At 45.3% G+C, this 15,216-nt stretch overlaps 1 protein-coding gene across 13 annotated transcripts in view; it reads left to right on the top strand.

Moving 5' to 3' along the window:
- Positions 1–15,216, top strand: part of PRPSAP2 (phosphoribosyl pyrophosphate synthetase associated protein 2) — a 71,803-nt gene that overhangs the window by 9,751 nt on the left and 46,836 nt on the right. For 9 of the 13 annotated variants that reach the window (XM_017854725.1, XM_017854726.1, XM_017854716.1 and 6 more), the window contains 3 exons: positions 908–960; positions 5,677–5,743; positions 11,670–11,842. In XM_017854725.1, coding sequence (XP_017710214.1) covers positions 908–960; positions 5,677–5,743; positions 11,670–11,842 — 293 coding nt within the window. The remainder of the gene's footprint in view (positions 1–907; positions 961–5,676; positions 5,744–11,669; positions 11,843–15,216) is intronic. The other 4 variants (XM_017854728.1, XM_017854730.1, XM_017854729.1 and 1 more) reach the window with 1 other exon arrangement.

Below are 15,216 nucleotides of genomic sequence, written 5' to 3'. Positions count from 1 at the left end.
ATGGTGAAACCCCGCGTCTACTAAAATACAAAAAATTGACTGGGCGTGGTGGCACACACCTGTAGTCCCAGCTATTTGGGAGGCTGAGGCAGGAGAATAGCTTGAATGTGGAAGGCTGGCAGTGAGCTGAGATTGCACCACTGCACTCAGCCTGGGCAACAGAGTGAGACTCCGTCTCAAAAAAAAAAAAAAAAAAAAAAACATTGACATGTGTATTATATGAAATAACTTATAGCTTATAGTTTAGTATAATTTTAGATATTTATTAAACAAATATTGTACCCCTACTGTGTACTAGACCTTGATCTAGATGTTGGGGATTATCAGTGAGTCAAGATCCATCCTTTTTATGAAATTGACATTTTAGTAGAAAGCCAAACAGAAATCAAGTCAACAAAACAAACAAGGTAATTTCAGATGAAGATCAATGCTATGAAGAAAACTGTGTGAAAGGAATGATGGGGCAGGTTGTTCTGCTTTAGCATGTATGCTGTAGTACCTTTAAACTGAGGGGATGGTATGTGAGTTGAGAAACCTGAATGAGCCACCAAATGAAGATCTGGAGGCAGAGCCCCCCAAGCAGAGGGGACAGAAGATTCCAAGGCCCTGCAGCATGCAGGAGGGATCCTTGGTGTGTCTCAGGAACGTGGGCTGGAGTGCAGAGTGTCCAAGGAAGATGGCTGGTGAGGCAGGCAGAGAGGGACTGCATAGTCCTTCCTGGGAAAACGTGGGGTTGGGGTGAGGGGCTAGGTAATGGATTGACGTAACAATTTAATATTGACTTTAAATTTTATAAGAAGAATAACTTTATTTTATTTTACTCATCAATTTACACGTCTCCTTAAATAGTAAAGATACTGGGTTTCTTCTATTACTTTTCAGCTTTTTCCCCCTTTCTCTTCTCTAGGCGGCTGGGGGTGGAGATGGGCAAAGTGCAGGTTTACCAGGAACCTAACAGAGGTGAGCAATCTTGGGCATGTGGAACATTGACCTTTTTGTGGAATGTGGCATATTGGCTCAGTCCTTCATCCTTTACTATTGAAACGATTTGATTCAGTTGTACATTTCCATTAGCAAGAAGTCAGGCAGGCAAGGTAGAACAGAGTGGTTTTTTAGCTCTCACTAATACCAGCTAGATATGTAACCCTGGTGCAAGTCATTTCTGGGGCTTGAACTCCAGTTCTGAAACTTCATTCAGTAAAAGCTGCAGACATATTTGAACCAGCTGGTCAACTGAATGAACATGAGCTCAACCGTTGCTTAAATTTATGTCACCCTAGGCAAGATGAGTAAATCCTGTCACCTTAGACAGGATGAGTAAATCCTGTGTGACCGCAGTTTTAGTTAGTTATTCTTTACCTGCACCTTAGTTGCCTTGGGTTAGACTTCATAAAATATTGTTAAGAAATACTTTTTGCTGTTTGATACATGTCATTACATATTATCCCAAGTTGTAAAAAAAAAAGTTATTTAATCTTTGTAGGGCTGGGTGTGATGGCTCACACCTCTAATCCCAGCACTTTGGGAGGCCGAGGCAGGCAAATTCCTCGAGCTCAGGAGTTTGAGACCAGCCTGGGCAACATGGCAAAACATTGTCTCTACTAAAAATACAAAAATTAGCTGGGAGTGGTGGTTTGCACTTGTAGTCCCAGCTACTAGGGAGGCTGAGGTGGTAGGAGCGCTTGAGCCCAGAAGGTAGAGGCTGCAGTGAGCCATGATCACACTACTGCACTCCAGCCTGGGTGACAAAGTGAGACTCTGTCTCAAAAATAAATAATAAAAAGTAATCATTGTAATTTCTTTAGCAATGGTGAATATTTGATATTATTTTAGGCCAGGTGCGGTGGCTCATGCCTGTAATCCCAGCACTTTGAGATGCCGAGGTGGGTGGATCACCTGAGGTCAGGAGTTCGTAGACCAGCCTGGCCAACATGGTGAAACCCTGTCTCTACTAAAAATACAAAAATCGGCCAGGCATGGTGGCAGACGCCTGTAATCCCAGCTACTCGGGAGGCTGAGGCAGGAGATTCGCTTGAGCTCAGGAGGTGGAGGTTGCAGTGAGCCAAGATTGCGCCATTGCACTCCAGCCTGGGGGGCAAGAGCGAGACTTCGTCTCAAAAAAAAAAAGAAAAAAAGAAAAAAATTTTAGCAGGAGCATTGGACAGCTTGCATGGGCTTCAGAGTTACACACCTTATCCTTGACAAGTTATTTAACCTTTCTAAACTATGAATTAACTGTAAATTAGGGCTGTTTTGAGGATTAAGTGGGATAACTTGTGTGCGTAACAGCTTTTGGCACACAGTAGATGCTCAATAAATACTTATTCCTGTTCCTTTTCCACTAGAGATTCAAAAGATTGTGTTGTGTGTGTATGTATGTATTATATATTATATATATATATATATATATAAATTTTTTTTTTTTGGTAGAGGCAAGGGTCTCATTATGTTGCCCAGGGCTTATCTCAAACTCTTGGGCAAAAGCAATTCTCCCATTTCAGCCTCCCAAATGCTAGGATTACAGGTGGTGAGCCGCCAGGCCTGGCCCCCACTATAGGATTTTATCCAAATATTTTACATATTTTAAGCTTACAGGAGGCTTTGATAAAAAAAGGCAGAAGTTTTGCTGTTCCCGATGTTTATCTCCATTAGCTGCCTCTTTCCTGTCTCCCAAGATCCCTGTGTGGCGCCAGTAGGTAAAAAAGTATTAATTAAACTCTGTAAGGAGAGTTTGACGAAGATTCTTCCCCTAGAGGGAATTGGAATAATGTTCTTGGAGCTAGGAGGGAGGTGAAAGGGAGAGGCAGTTCGCATAAGACTCCAGGAGGTTGGTCCACTCTCCAGGTTTCTGAATAAAAAGGGAGGGAAAAACTGTGTTTTATTGGGAAGAAGAAGTGTAGTATTTGTGGATTTCTTACTGTTACCAGATACTGAAAAACTGAGTTCAGGGGTTGACGTAGGGTACGAGGTCCAGTTTGAATCCAGATCTCCTGACTCTAAAGCTATTTTCTCTTTCTTTCTTTTCTTTCTTTTCTTTTCTTTTCTTCTTCTTTTCTTTTCTTTTTTTTGAGGCAGGGTCTTTTGTGGTCACTCAGGCTGGAGTGCGCGCATGATCAGCTCACTGCAGCCTCTGCCTCCTGGGCCAAGTGCTCCTCCCCATCTTAGCCTCCCAGTAGCTGGTACTACAGGCGGCACCTTGCTGCAGGCTAAAGTTTTTTTTTTTTTAATGTGGCAGTCTTGCTGGTGTCACCCAGGCTGGAGTGCGGTGGGGCAATCTCGCTCACTGCACCTCCACCTCCCAGTTTGAGTGATTTCTCCTGCCTCAGCTCCCAAGTAGGGTGGGCTTACAGGTTATGTGCCACCACGCCCAAAATTTGTATTTTAGTAGAGACGGTTTCACCATGTTGCCAGGTTGGTCTTGAACTTCGGACCTCAAATGACTCCGTCCACCTCAGTCCCAAACTATTTTCCTACATTTCTAATTGAAAATGTTCCAAACATATAAAAAAAGTTGGAAAGAATAGTATAGCAAACTGCCACCTAGCTTGAACAGTTAACATTTTGCCATATGAGGTATGTATGTGAGGAACCATTTAAATTAAGTTACAGGCCAAGCATGGTGGTCACACCTGTAACCCAGCACGTTTGGGATGTCGAGGCGGGTGGATCTCTTGGACGACCGGGAGGTTCAAAGGACTGCAGTGAGGCCTTGACTCACTGCACCATATTTGCACCACTGCACCATATTTGCACCCACTGCCTCTGGCCTAGGCAACAGGGCGGATGTGTCTCATAAAAAGAAAAAAATGTAAGTTTGCAGAACACTTAATCCTTGAATACTTGACCATGGCATCCTCTAGGAATACTTTCACCTAAATAAATATGATACCATTATCACATTAAAGAAATTACAGGCAGGGCATGTGTGGCTCACCACCTGGTCCATCCCAGCACTTTGGGGGTCAAGGTGGGCGGATCACTTGAGGACCAGAAGTTCGAGACAACCTGAGCAACCCATGGCAAAATGCCATCTCTACCAAAGTAAAAGAAATTATCCGGGTTGGTGATGCGTACCTGTAATCCTAGCTACTCAGGAGGGCTGAGGCAGGAAGATCACTTGAGTTTGGAGGTGGAGGTTGTAGGTGAGCTTGGATCACACCACTGCACTCAGCCAGCACAGAGCAAGACCCTGTCTCAAAAAAAAAAAAGAAAAAAAAAAAAAGAGAAAATAAAATTAACTTAACAATTAAGGACAATTCTTTTTTTTTTCTGTGGCCTCAAGTGATCTGCCCACCTTGGCCTCCCAAAGTGCTGGAATTACAGGTGTGAAACACCACACCCGGCCCAACAATGATTCTTTAATCATCTAATATGTGGCCTATATTCACATTTCCCTAGTTGTCTGAAAGGGTTTTTTATTTTTTATTTTTCTGAGATGGAGTCTGACTTTGTCACCCAGGCTGGAGTGCAGTGGTGCGACCTTGGCTTACTACGGCCTCTGCCTCCCAGGTTCAAGCAGTTCTCCTGCCTCACCCTCCTGAGTAGCTGGGATTATAGGCGTGCACCACCAAACCCAGCTAATGTTTGTATTTTTAGTAGAGACGAAGTTTCACTATTTTGGCCAGGCTGGCCTTGAACTCTAAACTCAGATGATCCGTCTGCCTGGGCCTCCCAAAGTGCTGGGATTACAGGTGTGAGCCACCATGCCTGGCCTAAAGGGTCTTTTGTAGTTGTTTCCCCCCCTCTGCCCCAAACCAGGATGCTTAGTTCAAGGGAATTTGTTAAAAAATATATATCTTTAGTCTCTTCTATTTTAGAACAATCCCCTCACCTCTTCCTTTTTCTTCCTATGACAGTGACTTGTTGAAGAGGTTGTCTTGTAGAATGTCCCATTATGGATTTGTCTAATTGTTTCTTTATGGCTGATCACACACATTTTGAGAGTAGGGATACTGTGTCTTATTTATCTTTGTTTCTCACAACATACAGTATTTTGTACCTAATACATTGTCAATTTGTGCTAATTGAATGAGCATATAATTTTCTTTTTCTTTGTGTGTGTGTGTGTTTTTTTTTTTTTTTTTTTTGAGGCAGAGCTTCGCTCTTGTTGCCCAGGCTATAGTATAGTGGCACGATCTCGGCTCACCACAACCTCCGCCTCCCGGGTTCAAGCAGTTCTCCTGCCTCAGCCTCCCGAGTAGCTGGGATTACAGGCATGTGCCACCACGCCTGGCTAATTTTGTATTTTTGGTAGAGACGGGGTTCTCTGTGTTGGTCAGGCTGGTCTCAAACTCCTAACCTCAGGTGATTTGCCCGCCTCGGCCTCCCAAAGTGCTGGGATTATAGGCATGAGCCACTGTGCCCGGCCTATAATTTTCTATAAAGATACTACGCTCAGAGTGGTACAGCCCTCACTGTTTGTGTATATAAGGGGTGAGAATTATATGTTTACTTATTTCGAGTCAGAAATATATTCCCTCTTAAAGCTGTGTTTTAAAAAGTGTGATTAATGGCAATATGTTTATTATCCCTTGTAACATCTAAAGCCTACTGAGTTTTATAACAGTTTTCGTTGCCATATTTTATTACATTAGGGAATCATGCAGATGTTTTGTATATTTTGAAAAAATTTGAACTATATGCCTTTCCGTCTCTTCTTTGTCCTTTTCCTGCCAGAAACGAGAGTACAAATTCAAGAGTCCGTGAGGGGAAAAGATGTTTTCATCATCCAAACCGTTTCAAAGTGAGTATCCAGCAGAAATGTTGCTTTCTGGGTTTCTGTTTAGGCATGAATGTTTAAAATAATGATAGATGGCTTGCCAGGAAGAGTTAACGATAGTCTTAAAATTAGTATATCTTACCAATTTGGAATTTAGAAAACTAAGTTTTCTGACATAACTGCTGACTTTTACGTGTTCTTTCAGTGTTTTCTTTCTTTTCTTTCTTTCTTTGAGACAAAGTCCCACTCCATCACCCAGGCTGGAGTGCAGTGGTACGATCTCAGCTCCCCGCAACCTCCTCCTCCCAGGTTCAAGTGATTCTCCTGCCTCAGCCTCCCGAGTAGCTGGTACTACAGTTGGCACCACTACGCCTGGATAATTTTTGTATTTTTAGTAGAGATGGGGTTTCACCATGTTGGCCAGGCTGGTCTTAAACTCCTGACCTTAGGCAATCCGCCCACCTCGGCCTCCCAAAGTGGTGGGATTACAGGTGTGAGCCACCGTGTCCAGCCACTCAGTGTTCTTTATGGGTAGAAGTAACCAACTATTGGAGTAGAGGGTCTTTTTTTTTTTTTTTTTAAAGACGGAGTTTCGCTCTTATTGCCCAGGCTGGAGTGCAATAGCATGATCTCAGCTCAACATGACCTCCACCTCCCAGGTTCAAGTAATTCTCCTGTCCCAGTCTCCTTAGTAACTGGGATTACAGGCATGTGTCACCACACCTGGCTAATTTTGTGTTTTTAATAGATACAGGGTTTCTCCATGTTGGTTAGGCTGGTCTCGAACTCTCAACCTCAGGTGATCCGCCCGCCTCGGCCTCCCAAAGTGCTGGGATTACAGGCGTGAGCTACTGTGCCCAGAGTAGAGGCTGTTAATGATAATAGTATCCATTAAGTTTCCTAACAATTAATAGCCAGAATTTTATAAAACTTGCAGTGAAGCATTTCTAGTTCCCTCCTCTCCCCGAAAGAAACAGAGGCTAGGGGAGGAGAGCTTTCTTAGTTACGATTCTTTTAAGCTTTTATTGCATATAAAAGTGATCATTACTTACTGTTTTGTTGCATACATTAAATTAGCTGAGAGGATAAAAGACTGTACTGAAGGAATGTGTGTTCCTGTCTAGTGTGACCTTTGACATACCTGTGTTCTGGAAATTGTTTGGTCACATATGTTTAAGCTGGGTATAGAAGATTCAGTACGGTGAGGCTATCTGTGGCACTCTGAAAGGGAGGGTGATCACATGGAGCCCTACTTTTTTTTTTTTTTTTTTCTTTTCTCTTAGAGATAAGGTCTAGATCTGTTGTCCAGGCTGGAGTGCAGTGGTGAGATCATAGCTCACTACAGCCTCAAACTCCTGGGCTCAAACTCTCCTCCTGCCTCAGCCTCCCAAGTAGCTGGGACTACAGGCATGCACCAGCATGCTCACGTAATTTTTTCATTTCTTGTAGAGATGGAGGTCTCACTATATTGCCCAGCTGGTCTCAAACTTTTGGCCTCAAGTGATCCTCCTGCCTGGACCTCCTGTATTGCTGGGATTCCAGCAATATAGAAAGTGAGCCTATCACACCTGGCCTTAAAGCCCCACTTTCCACTGTGTGTTTGTCCACAAATGTCCCCAAACGCTTCTGTGTACAAAGTTCTTCACTCAGACAAATTTTTAATGTCTAGAAATCAGTTTGTCTAGTGCATAATTTTTTTTTTTTTTGAGTCGGAGTCTTGCTCTTTCACCCAGGCTGGAGTGCAGCGGTGCGATCTCGGCTCACTGCAAGCTCCGCCTCCCGGGTTCACGCCATTCTCCTGCCTCAGCCTCCCCAGCAGCTGGACTACAGGTGCACACTGCCACACCCGGCTAATTTTTTTGTATTTTTAGTAAAGACGGGATTTCACCATGTTAGCCAGGATGGTCTTGATCTCCTGACCTCGTGATCTGCCCGCCTTGGCCTCCCAAAGTGCTGGGATTGCAGGCATGAGCCACCACGCCCAGCCTAGTGCATTATTTTTTAGCTTAGAGTCCTAAAGTTGCTGCATGCTTAATTTGTATATATACATATATAATAAATACCAACGAAAAGAGAAGAAGAGGGAAATTTCGGGAGACTTTAGTCTTAGAACACACATTTTTTCACCTAAATTTTGAACATTTACTGTCCTGGTCTTTGGTTCTTTGGGATGAAGTCACAAAACCCCCATCTCTCCTGGGAAGAGGAGTGGCGGGGGAGACCTGTCCTTGCATCCCAGTGCCCTGGCAAACAGGTGTGCTCTGAAGGAGAGATGGTGTGGAGGGCCTTTGCCACGGTGCCCTGGCTTCACCTTCTGCTGTGACACCCAGGATTCTCAGCAGAGCTGGAGGTGGAGGTGCTGAGTGCTAGTTGCCCCTGCTGCTGCTGTCCTCTTTCCCAGGTCTGCCGCCAAACCAGGGTGGAAATGGAGGACTCACCTGTGCCCACATCTTACCCTTCACCTCCAGCATCAGGGCAGGGAAGGTGTGGGCACAGAACAACTTACACTGCTTCTGGCTCCTTGGTTTCTGTGTCTGTGGTACTTTTATCTCCTTACAGACAAGTGTGATTCCATTGGATAAATGCACAAAGGTTGTGTGGATTACCCAAGTAGATGAGTAGGCATTGAGGGCCCCCTCGGACTTAGAATTTAGGACTTCAGAAGGATGACTGCTGATCCTTCTCATTTCCAAGTCCTTCTGGTTCTTTATTTTTGTACATTTCAATACTTATCCTGTGCCCCTGCCTTTTGTCAGTTTCATATTCCTGTAATTGGAACCACTCAGCACCCCTTTCATTTTCTCTCTCTCTCTCATTTTGCATTGTTCCATACCTGACATAAGCTTGTGTTAACTCGGGTTCTCAGTCTTGTCCATGTTGCAGAGTCTGGACCTCATGGTCTTCTTTATGAAATATCATGAAATAACATTTAGTGTTGAGGGCCAGATTTGGTGGCTCATGCCTGTACTCCTAGCACTTTGGGAGATCGAGGTGGGCATATCAGTTGAGGCCAGGAGTTTGAGACCAGCCTGGCCAACATGGTGAAACCCTGTCTCTACTAAAAATACAAAAAATTAGCTGGCATAGTCATGAGGTCCTGTAGTCCCAGCTACTCAGGTGGCTGAGGCACGAGAATTGCTTGAACCCGGGAGGCAGAGGTTGTAGTGAGCTGAGATTGCGCTACTGCATTCCAGCCTGGGTAACAGAACGAGGCTCCATCTCAAAGCAAAAAAAAAAAAAAAAAGACTGGGTGAGGTGGCTTACACCTGTAATCCCAGCACTTTGGAAGGCCGACATGGGTGGATCAGGAGTTCGAGACCAGCCTGGCCAACATGGTGAAACCCCGTCTCTACTGAAAATACAAAATTAGCTGGGCGTGGTGATGTACGCTTGTAATTCCAGCTACTTGGGAGGCTGAGGCATGAGAATCACTTGAACCGAGGAGACAGAGGGTGCAGTGAGCCAAGATTGCACCACTGTACCCCAGGCTGGGTGATAGAGTGAGACTGTCTCCAAAAAAAAAAAAAAAAAAACCTGTAATCCCACCACTTTGGGAGGCCCAGGCAGGCAGATCACCTGAGGTCGGGAGTTCGAGAGCAGCCTAACCAACATGGAGAAACCCTGTCTCTACTAAAAATACAAAATTAGCTGGGCATGGTGGCACATGCCTGTAATCCCAGCTACTTGGGAGGCTGAGGCAGGAGAATTGCGNTCCATCTCAAAGCAAAAAAAAAAAAAAAAAGACTGGGTGAGGTGGCTTACACCTGTAATCCCAGCACTTTGGAAGGCCGACATGGGTGGATCAGGAGTTCGAGACCAGCCTGGCCAACATGGTGAAACCCCGTCTCTACTGAAAATACAAAAATTAGCTGGGCGTGGTGATGTACGCTTGTAATTCCAGCTACTTGGGAGGCTGAGGCATGAGAATCACTTGAACCGAGGAGACAGAGGGTGCAGTGAGCCAAGATTGCACCACTGTACCCCAGGCTGGGTGATAGAGTGAGACTGTCTCCAAAAAAAAAAAAAAAAAAAAAAAAAAGCCTGTAATCCCACCACTTTGGGAGGCCCAGGCAGGCAGATCACCTGAGGTCGGGAGTTCGAGAGCAGCCTAACCAACATGGAGAAACCCTGTCTCTACTAAAAATGCAAAATTAGCTGGGCATGGTGGCACATGCCTGTAATCCCAGCTACTTGGGAGGCTGAGGCAGGAGAATTGCGTGAACCTGGGAGGCAGAGGTTACGGTGAGCCGAGATCATGCCATTGCACTCCAGCCTGGACAGCAAGAACAAAACTCCGTCTCAAAAAAAAAAAAAAAAAGATTTAGTGTGATCAGATACATCTTATACTCTGTTTTACTTCAGATTAGTGGTAGCACTGAAAATAAAGTAGAAATTTAAAATTAAGAAAATTCCATCCATTTACTGAAGTTTTCCTGTATTTCAAACAAGACTTTCCTTATTTGAGTTCAGTAATGGAAAGCCTTGTTCTAGCTCACAGAACAATGGTGCTCCTGGGAGTGTGGTTTGGGAGCCTTGGGGTGTCTTTACCTTCACTGTCAGTTCCTCCACTCTTATCCTTCCCATAGAATACTTTTCTGAAAATCTTTTTATTTTCCCTAAGTGAATTAACACAGGGTGAAAGTCTGTTTTAACTCATCAGATGTCAGACTTGTTGGATAGTGACAGAGAACCTACTTACCCAGTGTTCTATGTTTCCATTCACTCCTGTCGTTAACAAATACTTATTTTGAATGTCTACAATATGCGAGTTACAGTTAGTTACACATATTTGAGATGCCTCCATGATTAAAACAGAGAAAGATCCTTGTCCTTGTAGAGTTTATATTCCAGTGGAGGAAGACATACAGTGAGCATAATAAAGAAATAGATTATCTAGAAGGTGATGAGTGGTTTGGAAAAAAAAAAAAGACAGCATGGTGAGATGATGGTGGCAAGAGGGCAGAGAGAGACAGACAGGGTAGGCCTCGTTGTGGAGGTGACATTTGAACAAAGACCAGAGAAGTTGAGGGAGAGACTAAGTGGGGTGGAAGGCATTGCAGGCAGTGGGAACACCCAGAGCAAGGCCCTTAGTGGTGTGAGCTACCTGTGGGAGGACTGACCAGGGCCAGGTGTGGCCGGGCAGGAGGAGAGGGGCAGATCCTCAAGTTTGGACTGGAGTTGTAAATTTGAGGGTTGCCACCATCTATGATGTTGTGAAATTAGATGAGAATCCCAAAGGACAAGAGGAAACAGAAGGAGAGGACACATGAGCAAGTCCTGGGACATGAGGCTGGAGAGAAGAACTAGCAAAAGAAACCAAGGATGGAAGGAGGAGACCAGAGAGGGGCATTCTGGAAGCCAAGTGACCGTGGACGTGGATGTGGCCGCATGGAGGACACTGATGACCTTTATGAAAACAAAGCTTCACTGGACTATTTGGGAGAGAATGAGAGTAGATAAGTTGGAGATAGTGTAGACGACTCTCTTGAGATGTACAACAAAGGGGATCAGAGGGAAGAATGGTTGTGAGTTGCATTAATAGAAGTAACAGAATGTTTGTGGCTAATGGGTAATCAGTACTGAAGGCAGGAGAGGAGGGAGAATTGCTGACATAGGTGTGCCATTTGGAGGGATTAATTTTAGGGCCACTGGCATGGAAATTTCCTCTGACTGATGACTGAGGGCAGGCCGATTCCTGGGGCATAGATGCACACAGTGGGAGCTTGTGGACACGCTCCTCTAACAGAGTATTTAAGTAGGGTCGTCAGTTGAGAGCGGATGGTGGGGGATCTTATGGAGGCCTGAGAAAAGAGGAATTTATTGGTTGGTTTTTTTCCTCCTTGCACCTTAGGTTATGTAAAGGCATGAGTAACACACTGCTGATACTTTTTGGAACAGGGAATACTGTATTGTAGATCCCTTGATGAGATTTGCTGTGTCTTGGTTACAGGGATGTGAACACCACCATCATGGAGCTCCTGATCATGGTGTATGCATGTAAGACCTCTTGTGCCAAGAGCATCATCGGCGTGATACCTTACTTTCCTTACAGCAAGCAGTGCAAGATGAGAAAAAGAGGCTCTATTGTCTCTAAATTGCTGGCTTCCATGATGTGCAAAGCTGGTAAGAGTGGCAGAGGTTTCACAATTAATTGGGAGCCTGGGAGCTTTATTTATTCATTCTCTCTCTTTTAAGACAGGGTCTTGCGCTGTCACCCAGGCTGGAGTGCAGTGGCATGATCGTAGCTAACTGCAACTTGAACTCCTGGGGTCAAGCAGTCCACCAGAGCCTCCCAAGTAGCTAGGACTATAGGCACACACCACCCTGCCTGCTAATTTTTAAATTTTTTTTAGATATGGGGTCTTACTATGTTGTCCAGGCTGGTTTTGAACTGCTGGCCTCAAGGGATCCTTCTGCTTCGGCCTCCCAGAGTACTGAGATTATAGTCATGAACCACCACACCCTGCTGGAGTTTTATTTTTACCTTGGAAATATCAAAGTAAAGGCTGGGCGCAGTGGCTCATGCCTGTAATCCCAGTGCGTTGGGAATCTATGTGGGATGATCTTTGAACTCCTGGGCTCAAGCGATCCTCCTGAGTAGTTGGAACTACAGGCATATACCACCATGCCTGCCTAGATAGGCATATATTGGAAAAGATATATATTCTGTGTTAGGCATTTTCAGGTAACAACCTAAGTATTTTTCCTGTATTTCTAGTTAACCTTCATAGTTGTTATTGTGTATGTGTGTCGATACATTTGTGTGTGTTTGCACACTTGTATAAGTGTATATGATTTTATTTTATTTATTTATTTAGAGACGGAGTTTCGCTCCTGTTGCCCAGGCTGGAGTGCAATGATGCAGTCTCAGCTCATTGCAACTTCCGCCTCCCAGGTTCAAGCGATTCTCCTGCCTCAGCCTCCCGAGTAGCTGGATTACAGGCGTGCACCACCATGCTTGGCTAATTTTGTATTTTTAGTAGAGACGGGGTTTCTCCATGTTGGTCAGGCTGGTCTCAAACTCCCAACCTCAGGTGATCCGCCTGCCTGGGCCTCCCAAAGTGCTGGGATTACAGGTGTGAGCCACTGTACCCGGCCTATGATTTTATTTTTTATTTTAATTTTTAATCTATTTTGTTTAATTTTTTTGAGACGGAGTTTTGTTCTGTTGCCCAGGCTGGAATGCTGGTACCGCCTTGACTCACTGCAACCTCTGCCTCCTGGGTTCCAGCGATTCTTGTACCTTAGCTTCTCGAGTAGCTGGGACTACAGGCGCCTGCCACCACACCCGGCTAATTTTTGTATTTTTAGTAGAGATGGGGTTTTGTTGTGTTGGCCAGGCTGGTCTCGAGCTCCTGACCTCAACTGATCCACTTGCCTTGGGCTCCTAGAGTGCTGGGATTACAGGCACAAGCCACCACACCCAGCCTGAATGTATATGATGTTAGAAAGTACGTATCATGGAGCATTTTCACAGAGTGAAAATATCACTACATTTTAACACAGGTACTTATTGTAGAATAAACCTTCTTTTTTTTGTTTGTTTTTTGAGATGGAGTCTTGCTCTGTTGCCCAGGCTAGAGTGCAGAGGTGTGATCTTGATTCACTGCAACCTCCACCACCTGGGTTCAAGCAGTTCTCCTGCCTCAGCCCCCCGAGTATCTAGGATTACAGGCACACACCACCATGCCCGACTAATTATTATTATTTTTATTTTTTATTTTTGAGTCAGTCTCACTCTGTCATCCAGGTTGGAGTGCAGTAGTGCGATCTTGGCTCACCGCAACCTCCACTTCCTGGGTTCAAGCAATTCACCTGCCTCAGCCTCCCAAGTAGCTGGGATTACTGGCGCCCGCCACCACGCCTGGCTAGTTTTTGTATTTTTAGTACAGATGAGGTTTCACCATGTTGGCCAGGCTGGTCTTGAACTCTTGACCTCAGGTGGTCCACCTTCTTTGGCCTCCCAGAGTGCTGGGATTACAGGCGTGAGCCACCATGCCCAACCCAGAATAAACTTTTTAAGATATTTTTTCAATAAAGGCAAACGTAAAACAAAAATTTAAAAACTAGGCAGGGTGCGGTGGCTCATGCCTGTAATCCCCATACTTTGGGAGGCCAAGGTGGACAGATCACCTGAGGTTGGGAGTTTGAGAGCAGCCTGACCAACATGGAGAAACCCTGTCTCTACTAAAAATACAAAATTAGCCAGGTGTGGTGGCGCATGCCTATAATCCCAGCTACTTGGGAGGCTGAGGCAGGAGAATCACTTGAACCCAGGAGGTGGAGGTTGTGGTGAGCCGAGATCCCACCTTTGCACTCTGACCTGGGCAACAAGAGCAAAACTCCATCTCAAAAAAAAAAAAAAAAAAATTTAAAACTCAAACCGAAGCAACCTCAGGAGCCTACCCATTATAAACACCATGACAGGCAGCTGGTGAGGGGAGCAGGCTTGCCTGCTGAATCTTCAGGAAAGGGCCATCTTCTCTTCCAGCCTTGCTTGATGGGCCACCAGGCTTACTTCCTGTTCTTTTGGGCAAGTTAATGCTTTAAACAATTTTTCATATTGAATTTTCCTTATACTTTTCTGGTGATCGTTACAAAGGCAGTGAAGATTTTCTGTTTTCTCCGATTTCCAGGCTGGTACAGTTTGTCTTGATTTCTTTTTTTTTTTCCCCCCCGCGGATCTCGGTCCTGTTGCCTGGGCTGGGTTGCAGTGATCACCACTGCTCACTACCAGGAAGTAGCCTTGACCTCCTGGGTTCAAGTGATCCTCCCACCTCAGCCTCCAGAGTAACTGGGGACTACAGGCATGCACCACCGTACCTGACTAGTTTTTTGTATTTTTAGTATAAATGGAGCCTAACCATGTTCCCCCGGCCATTTTCAAATACCTGGGCTCAAGTGATACTCCTGCCTTGGCCTCCCAAAGTGCTGGGATTATAGACATGAGCCACCACACCCGGCTGACTTGTTATCTTAAGATTGGGCCTTGCCGTGCCTGTTAAAGAAACTTCAAGAAGCCGGGCGCGGTAGCTCAAGCCTGTAATCCCAGCACTTTGGGAGGCTGAGATGGGTGGATCACAAGGTCAGGAGATCGAGACCATCCTGGCTAACACGGTGAAACCCCGTCTCTACTAAAAAAATACAAAAAAGTAGCCAGGCGAAGTGGCGGGCGCCTGTAGTCCCAGCTACTCGGGAGGCTGAGCCAGGAGAATGGCGTAAACCCGGGAGGCGGAGCTTGCAGTGAGCTGAGATCCGGCCACTGCACTCCAGCCCTGGCAACAGAGCGAGACTCCGTCTCAAAAATAAATAAATAAATAAATAAAACTCCCTTTGCAGACATTCAGTGGCATTCGGGCAGCCATCATCTCTATCTAGTTCTAGAACATTCTCGGCCCCCCAAAAAGATACCTCATCCCCATCAGCTGTCACTTCCCATCCCCCTCCCCGACCCCTGGCACCCACACATCCCCTTCCTGCTTCCCTAGACTGGCCTG

The sequence above is a fragment of the Rhinopithecus bieti genome, unplaced genomic scaffold, assembly GCF_001698545.2.
Source record: "Rhinopithecus bieti isolate Rb0 unplaced genomic scaffold, ASM169854v2 scaffold_39885, whole genome shotgun sequence".
NCBI classification, from domain to species: domain Eukaryota; kingdom Metazoa; phylum Chordata; class Mammalia; order Primates; family Cercopithecidae; genus Rhinopithecus; species Rhinopithecus bieti.
The sequence above is the reverse complement of the archived record's forward strand: the minus strand, read 5'-3'. Positions and strand labels throughout refer to the sequence as shown.